Source organism: Echinops telfairi, unplaced genomic scaffold, assembly GCF_000313985.2.
Source record: "Echinops telfairi isolate 266 unplaced genomic scaffold, ASM31398v2 ScPeMD7_7457;HRSCAF=8495, whole genome shotgun sequence".
In the NCBI taxonomy this organism is placed as follows: Eukaryota; Metazoa; Chordata; class Mammalia; order Afrosoricida; family Tenrecidae; genus Echinops; species Echinops telfairi.
The window spans coordinates 36,186-45,619 of NW_022111357.1; the positions used below are offsets into that span (position 1 = coordinate 36,186).

At 38.8% G+C, this 9,434-nt stretch overlaps 1 protein-coding gene across 1 annotated transcript; it reads right to left on the minus strand.

The window, feature by feature from the left end:
• Positions 1-301: 301 nt before the first annotated feature.
• On the minus strand, positions 302-1,246 carry LOC101663304 (olfactory receptor 2A12-like). The gene has a single exon (XM_004705256.1). It carries the CDS (start codon positions 1,244-1,246, stop codon positions 302-304), a length of 945 nt encoding a protein of 314 aa, XP_004705313.1.
• Positions 1,247-9,434: the final 8,188 nt, after the last annotated feature.

Sequence of the window (9,434 nt, forward strand, 5' to 3'; positions counted from 1 at the left end):
TTTGAGCACATTGAGCCATTTTCTTTTACTTCTGTCACAGAATGACATAGTTCAGGTAGAGCTCCCTTTTCATCCTGGATGAAAAAAAACCCAGTAGGCCAAGTCTACCTCCAACTAATATGAGGAAACCATGAACATTTGCTGCTGTAGCCACAACATTGCAAGTTGATCAATGCATTTGTCCCACTGGATAAATATTATGTTGACTCAATTGTACAGGGTTAGTTGAGGACTTTATAGACATTGTTCCTTTTCTCTGCATTGGATGTTCTAACCCAGGTGTCCTTTAGATCCCACTTCATCAGGCCACCCTACCGCGCTTCATCACCTTGAGGAAAGCTCCCTTAATGTCCTTGTTCCTTAGACTGTAGACTATGGGGTTAAGCAGAGCAGTGAAGACATTGTAAAAGAGTGAGACCTGCTTATCACATTCAGAGGAGTAGTTGGAATTGGGCCTCATATAGATGTAAGTGGCTGGACCATAAAAGAATGTGACCACAGTCAGGTGAGAAGCACAAGTAGAGAAGGCCTTAAAACGGCCCCTGGTGGACTTGATCTTGAGAATGGCCAGGGTAATCCGAATATAAGATGCCAAAATTAAGGAGACTGGCGTAGCAACCATAAATACACCCATGACTAGGTCTACCATCTCTATGAGGTGGGTATCCATGCAAGCCAAGCTCCGTACCGAGGGACCTTCACAGAAGTAGTGGTTGACGATGTTGGGCCCACAGTAGGGCAGCCTCATGGTGAGGAAGGTGTGAATCAGAGAGAAGGAGAAACCACAGACCCAAGTCCCAGCTGCCAGCCGTGTGCACAAGCCCCAACTGAGCATAATAGTATAACGCAGTGGATAGCAAATGGCCACATATCGGTCATAGGCCATGACCACAAAAATGATGCCCTCAGATAGGCCCAGGGCACCAAACACATACATTTGCATCCAACAGCCAGCAAAGGAGATGTCCTGAGAGTGAGTGAGAAGGTGCACCAGCATCTGAGGCATGGTGGTGGTGACATAGCCCATGTCCAGCAGGGAGAGAATACAGAGGAAGAAGTACATGGGAGTGTGGAGATGTGAGTCCAGGCAGATCAGAATGACGATGAGCCCATTGCCTAGGATTGAGCTCAGGTACAAGATAAGGAAGACAATGAAGAGGATCCTGTTGGAGATGGAGTCACTGGAGAAGCCAAGCAGAATAAATTCAGCAACCCAGCTTTGGTTGTGCTCTGAAAGCATCCACATATTGAGGCCTATAAGAGAATTATATCCTTATAAAAGTCACCCAAAGTATGTTATCAGCTGTGGAGGGAAACAGACTAGGATTTTATTTCTGGCCCCACTACTCATCTGCTATGTAATTGTAATTGTAAGCAACCTTACAATCTCTCTGAGCCTCTGTCACCTTACATGAAAATGTAGCTAGTAGTACTCATCTCTTAAAGCTTTCATCAGAAGAGTCCATGTATATAAAGCAGGAAATACTATGTCTTTAAACAACAGGCGATATGGAGGATGGGCATATGCAACCTCCTGTTCTCATTCCAAACCCCTCATCAAATGAAATGGTTACTCACCTGTCTAGAAATATCCATTTATACCACATCAACATCTACCTCAACACCTCTGAGAGATGAAAACTTCCTATACTGTTGTTTGAATATGCCCAAACAAATGTTTATATCCCGCTGCTCCTACCACAAGGCATTGCTAATGACCCCATCTCTTTCCTACTGAGCTTGAGGAGGATTCCGATTCCTTAATCTGACACACTAATTAATGACCACAAGTTAGGATGAATCAGCACTCAAGGAGAATATCTAACCCCTGTTCAGTTCTTTTCTCTAACCGTGTTATGGATGTTAAAAGGACTCCATTTTTCAGAGCTCATCAGCAGGAACCTCCATCTAAAGGACTGTCTCTACCTTGCCAGATCCACAGAAGCACCCCATCAGGTGCCTGTCAGGCCAAATCATAAAGCCAGACAAGAGCAGAGACTTGTCATTTCGTTCTACCACACTCTACTTATCCTCATCCCGTTTCTAGGCCACAATTCTACTTGCTTTCCTTCATTTGTCAAAGGCTTTGACACCCAAATTCCAGTGTCTCTTTGTCATTAGACATGTCATTTCCCAAAATGCCTTCCATGCCTCTATGGACAGCTCATCGTTCCATACCATGGACTCTCATTATTTTTTAACTTCTTCAATTCTAATGACCTTCACTTTATATCCCTTTGATCACCTCTCTCACTCTTTTTCTGTCAGTCATATTCTGAACCTTGCCATCAATTGGAAAGGTAATGTCTCTGAATTCACTAATCCATTTATCTCACTTTCTCACCTCATCATCTATCTCTTCAGGTATATCCCTTCCTTACTCCCTTTACACCTATTCTTTTTTGTAATTTTGGACACCCTCCCACCCTGGAAATTGCAAGTTGAGGTAACCGCCATCATCGTTAATCCATTCTGGACTTTTTCTTCCTTTATATCATTTAACTTTTAATCTTCATCTTTAATCACTGTTCTCATTACTGTACCAAAAATAACCATTCTGATAATGTCTTTAGTGTGTGTCTTCCAATGTATATGTTTCCTTATGAAGCATGTTTCAATGTGCTTTATTTTTCATTTACTTTCATAGTTTTATGTGATAAATCTCACCCCTTTGTCATTTTTTATATTCAATACCTTTAGATATCACTCTATACTTTTGTCCATAGTTTTATTTCAGTGGCATAGCTCAATCTATTTTTGGATGCTGTCATATCGGTTTCCACTCACAGTGATTTTGGAAATAAACTGTCCTCAGGGTGCCTATGAATAAGACCACATTACTTTTAAAAAGTGACCTGGCCCTAGACTTCTCAAGAGGAACATTGAAATAAAGTAACAACCAAGCAATAGTTCCAAGAAAATAAAAATGATTCAAATATATCATAGCAATTAAGTTATTCTTCAAATATTATATCTACAGAAAAAAATAGTTTAAAATGCAAAAGTTGGGAAATGCTACATTCATTAACTATGTTATACTAAATTAACTATACTCATTAACAACATACTGTAAAATCAACTTTATTCAACTAAAAGATTGCTGGGGAAATTTCAACAAAACAATTGATGCTTACCATGTCATTGTATAGCCTACTTAAGTTGATATAAAAAATACAAAAGTAAACATAAGAATACAAACAAACAAAATTTAAGAACTTACCAAATTACAAGAGAAATATAAAATATAAGAGCAATGAATAAATATAATGCAGTATAATTAGAATCATACTAAAACAACATTATAAAATTAGACCAAATAATTCTATGTATAGATGTGAATGGTGTTAACTCACAAATGATAAACATTTTCAAATTAGCTTAAAAAGCAAAATGTATCTCCATACAAGATACATAGCCAGAATGATTTTAAAAGTTCAAAATGAACCACGTGCCATGTAATTGAAGCAATGAGAAAGCCAGAAGTAGATCCTGATATCAGGCGATGGAAATTTCATGCCAAAAAGCACTATGTGACAGAAAAGGAACATCTTATAATCCCAAATCTCATAATTCACAATAAATATATACATTATGCTATGCACAAAACAACACGGGCCCCCTATATGAAGCAGACATTAACTAAAGAGATGAGAAAAGGATAGAAACCTGCTGTAAGTTAAAGACTTTAACAAAGTTCAGACAATTTAAACAGACAAAATTTAAGGATATAGAACTGTACTATACAATATGATAGCCACTAGCCACATGTACCTAATGAACACTTTACTGAGGCTAGACCAGAGTGAAATGAACTTGTTCTGTATCAGGAATCTCAGACCCAGAACAAAATCATACCCAATGTGAAGGGGGTGGGGGGACATGGAGTGGAGACCCAATGCCCATCTGTAGACAATTGGACATCCCCTCATGGAAGGGTCACAGGGAAACGATGACCCAGTCAGGGTGCAGTATAGCACCAATGAACACACAACTTTCCTCTAGTTCTTTGGTGCTTCCTTCACCCCACTATCAAGACCTCAATTATGCCTTACAAATTGGATTAGACCAGAGCATGCACACTGCTACCGATAAGAGCCCGCAACACAGGGAATCCAGGATAGATAAACCCCTCATGGCCAACAGTGAAAGTAGGGATACCTGGAGGATTAGGGGAGGGTGAGGGAAGAAAGGGGGAATCGATCACAAGGATCAATCTACAACCACCTCCAAGGGAGACGAATAATGGAAAACTGGGTGAGGGGCAACGGAGAATGATGTAAGATATGGAAATAATCATCTACAACTTATCAAGGGTTCGTGAAGGAGGATGGCGGGGAAGGGGGAAGAAATGGGGAGCTGATATCAGGGGCTCAAGTGGGAAGAGAATGCTTTGAAAATGATGATGACGGCATATGTGCAAATGTGCTTGACACACTGGAGGAATGTATGGATTATGATAAGAGATGTAAGAGCCCCCAATAAAAGTATTTTTTTAAGAAATGAACTTGTTCTAAGTGTAAAACATGTATTATATTTTAAAGATTTTAAATAATAGAAGAATATATAATATCTCAATAATTTTATTTGATTAAAAGTTGAAATACTGTTTTTAATATTAAGTCACATAAAATGTGTTATTAAAGTAAATGCTTGGTTTATTTTTAATTTTTAAATGTGACTACTGGAAAAAATTTAATTATATGTCATCACATTTTCTATTGGATAGGCTAATATAAAATATCTGAATAACAAGGTCAATAAAGAAAATCTGAGACCCAGATACTAAACATAATGCCCTAACAATGAACATTCACTACACCTAATTTTAAAGTGATTTACTAATAAAATATTATTAAGTTCCATAAAGTAAAAATACTAAAAAAACACTTTAGACAAAATACAATAGAATTCATTACTAAAAGAAAATTTAGGGGGGGGAAATCCTACTAACTGGAAATTTTCAAAGTTTTATTTAACTAAATTTTGGAGAAAGGAAAAATAAACAGAAATGACACCACTACACACCCACCACTACATAGATATTCTAAGAAATAATGATCCTTGAAACTTTACATATCAAAATCTAAGGGACATATTTCAAGCAGTAAATCAGAGGAAAATTCATAGCTTTCAGCATGTATATCATTAAAACTATAAGAGTAAAAATTAACCAAATTAATACCTTATTAAAAGACTAGGAAAAGAACAAGAAAATTAACTTTTTAGTAAGTGCTTGGATCATGTAGATATTCATTCAGATTATTATTTTTTAAATTCACACAGTACACAAAAATCAATTCCAGATGTACTGTAGATTTAAATGGTAATGGTAAAATTTCTATACTCAGACACAGGACAATATATTCATCTCCTCGGGGTCAGCAAAGATTTCTTAAACCATATTGTCATCCATAACAATCCTACAAGGCAAAATGGATGAAATGAAAAAAAATTCCTACAATAGGCAAAAGAAAGCCAAATTTTCTTTTACTCCCAAAGGGAGTGCCATCCCATTGAGAAAATGCTTGGCAGAATCCCCTAAAGTTGAACATACGCACCACTCAGCAATTTCTATTTCTAACCATTTTCCCACCTACTTACCCACACATATATGTGTTTAATAAAACTAGGTATAAGAATGTTCAAAACACTATTCAAAATAGATGTAAGTAGGAAACTACCAAAATATCAATCAAGAGTATAATGCGTGAAAACAGTGTAGTATATCAATAATGTAGAGTGTTCTACCAAACCCATGAACCATAACCACAGGCTAGGGATGATTCTCACAAATACCAAATTAAGTGGGAAAAGCTGAACACGAGAGAATACGTGGTATATTACTTCATTTACATAAAGTTAAAAATGGTAACCCTCATTTAAGGTGTTAGAAGTCAGAATCGAGGTTAACCTTTGATAAGGGTATAGACATGAAAGACGCTTCGAATCATCCTAGGTCTTCCATTTCTGTGCCTGAAGGTCCTCTGCCATGTACAGATCCAATTTGCCCTTACCTATCCCTCAGGGTCATCTGTGCCTGTGTCCTTGGGCAGGCGTCCATCGTTTCTCACCTGCATTCTTCCATCAGTATTGCCCTACACTCTGAACTCACTTCCTTTAATTCATTCTCCACAGAGATTGCTCCAGAGGTTGTTCCAAAACACCTCCACGTCCCCATCTGTCCCCTGCTCAAAACTCTGTTTCAGAGCTCTCTATGCCCCATTGCTTTAGCCAGAGTGTTTCCAAAGCAATATGTTCTCTGTGGAGTTCAACCTCAGCCCCCGACTCTTTCCCATCCCCACTTCTTCCCTACTTGGAAATTTGGATTAGTGTTTCTTGTATCTCTCACAGCCTTGTGTGTTTGCTAAGAAGCCTACGGATTATTGTAATGAGGTAAGACAAATAATCTTAGATGTTTCTGAATTAATTATAAATACATCTAAGAATCACAGAAAATATTCCCCCTCTCCTGTTAACTTCGTTTTTCTCTAGCTAAATAGAATATTTATAATAAAGTGTGGCTATATGGAGCCTTGGTACTTCAGTGGTTAAGGCGTTTGACTGCTAACTGAAACATTGGTGGTTTTCACCCACCAGTTGCTGTAGGGGATAAAGATGTGTCAGCCTGCTCCCCTAAAGGTTTACAGTCTTGGAAACCCTATGGAGCATGGGGAATTCTACTCTGTCCTATAGGATCACTCTCAGATTAACTCAACTGTATTGTTTGCTTTTATTAAAGTCTAGTTAATATTTACTGAGCAATTTCTGTGTCCTGGGCACTGTTACACTAACTTTATCTCTACATCGTAACTACTCATTGAAGTATTATTAGCTTAGTGCTGAAAAGTTAAGGCGCAGAGAGGGTAAGTGATTTGCTCCACATTACACGGTAAGTGGTGGCCCAGGCAGCCTGAATTGAGAGCTCACTTTTCCTCATTACCTTCTCTAGCTTCGAATGAGTACTCTAAAGGGAGAAAAGGTGAAGAAGACAAGCTTCTACGTCTACACATCACTGACCTCCTTGAGAATGGACACTGGCATGGGGACCATCCTGTCATCGACTATTTGGAACTCAAGGAAGCAGAAAGGTCACTGGGTTGTATCAGAATCTCCTCTTAGGACAAATGGGCTAACATGACAGTCTCAAGCTACTTTTTATGATCAGGTTTCCTCAACGTTGTATGAAGAAGGGCAAGAGGTTCTGTTGGGAGACAGAGAGAACTAATGTGGCCACTGTGCACCTCTTTCCAACACCAAAGGAAGGGATTTAGGAACATACTATCATTTTGTAGTTTACTAAATCTTTGCAATTCTCTCTCTCTCTTTCTTAGACCTGATTACACAGGATGAAGAACATCATTTTAGGATGAAGAACATCATATATCTATGATGGGATTATGTCAGTCTAGCTGTCTCTGTTTTAACCTACAATGCCTCAAACTCTGGAGAGCATGGAAGATGGGTCCTAAGCATTCTGGTGAATCCCTTTGTTTACATGAGCTTCTCTAGCGTGACCCTCCTGTCTCTTCATAGATGTATCTTTTCAGGCCAACTTGGACATACTTGATCTAAGGAAATAGTAGTTTATTCTTACTCTGTTCCAGTGCCTAGAACACAGCTTAAAACAGAGACACTATCATAAATATTATTAAATGAATAGATAAAAGGAGTAAGGATGGAAAAGGGGAGGATACTGAGATATGAGATGGTGAGGAAAGATCACTGAGAAATGAGCAAAAAGGACCTAGAGTGCTGTTGGGATGTAGTCACGGAGAGAAGGGCTGTCTCACCTTCTGACATCTTCAGAAACAAATCACTGAGAGGCAACCACTGACTCTTGAGAGAAAGGAGCTAACAGGAAGCCCCCTGAGTGACTGAGTCCATTGAGCCAGGATTCCAGCAACCCAATCTCATGAAAAGCCCTAGGTTTCTGAAAGATTGTGGACTGGAGACCCTGCCTTTCTTCCATGATGTCATTCTCTAAACTCAGCAAAGTCAGCCCTGCCTCCTACACACCTAGCCTGTCCAATCAACGAAAGCAGACAAAGCGCGACTTGACTATTCCAAGTTCCTTCCAAAGTACTGGGCTGCCGCTGCTTTATGCTCCTATCTCCTCATCAGTCTCTCCTGGCACACTTTTCTATGTCTCCATTGAGGATTCCAAGATGAAATTCCCTGTACAAGCCAATAATGATACCCAAGAGACCTCTGGGACAGAGCAGGAGTAGGCAATGCTGAGGGGTGGGAAAGTTGTGATCTACATCCTTTTTCAGCTTTCTCTGGGGTTAGAACCAGCCAGGAAACAAGAGTAGCAGTCCTACCTGTAGAAATAACAAGTAGTGACTATCGAATTCTGATTCTCTGTAGCCTGCTTTGTCAGGTAGACCAATCTTTTATTTACACCTCTAGTCCTTATTGAACCAAAACAAGCAAGCCAAACCCCTCCTCTATTCCTGAACAGTAAAATTCCTTGATAAAATTATTCAATTGCATGGTAATCATTTAAAGTTGACCATCAATCACCTGCTTATACCAAGTCCTAAATCAGGTCCTTGCTAACAATGTCTCATTTCATTTTCATTACACACCTCAAAGATAAGCATTATTATACGCATGTATGTTGAGGTCAGTAAAATAAGGAAGCCTACCCAAGAGCACATATCTTATTGTTCAGAACTGGAATTTGATTCCAAGGGATTGCTCTATTATACTTATGGGTATCTTGTCCACCCATAATCTTCTCCCTTCTAGTGTTGCTGGGAAAATAAATTAGATATGTATAGTGCTCTCACACAAGTGTCAGCTGTTCTTTCTATGATTGTGAGCTTTATTCCTGATCTCTATGTGGACCTTTGTTTTCTCTTGCACTAAGTGTGATATAGTTTGGACTTGCAGTCCTTTCTAGTTGGTGACAAGCCACTAGAGCAGATTGTAAAATTATCAGAAATGTTATGAACACTTCAAATACATCATTTTAAATGTTAAAATATAAAAATTACAATGAAATAAATGTCATTATGAACCAGGTTACCACCCAGCAACCCTACAACAAGAAAAAAATGGATAGCCCACTGAGAAGTTGGGCAGAAGGCCTGAACAGAAGATTCACGAAGGAGAAAACCCAAAAACCCAATAAACATATGAGACAGTGTCCCCAATCATTAGCCATCTGGGAATGCAAATCAAAACAATTATGAGATACCGGCTAACACCCACAAAGATAGCCCAATTAAAAAAAAAAGTTGGAGGAGGTGTGGTAAGATAGGAACTCTCATTCACTGCTGGTGGTCTTGTAGATACATACAGCCACTGTGGAAAGCGATTTGATGATACCTAAAACAGATGGAAATCTAGTTACCTTACAACCCAGCAATTCCACTACTGGGCATATACCCAGAAGACTTAAGAAACAGACCACAACCAGTTATCTGCTC

What these genes read in the sequence shown, in the direction of transcription:
- LOC101663304 (XM_004705256.1), bottom strand. Translation starts at nt 1,246, where the DNA reads ATGTGGATGCTTTCAGAGCACAACCAAAGCTGGGTTGCTGAATTTATT.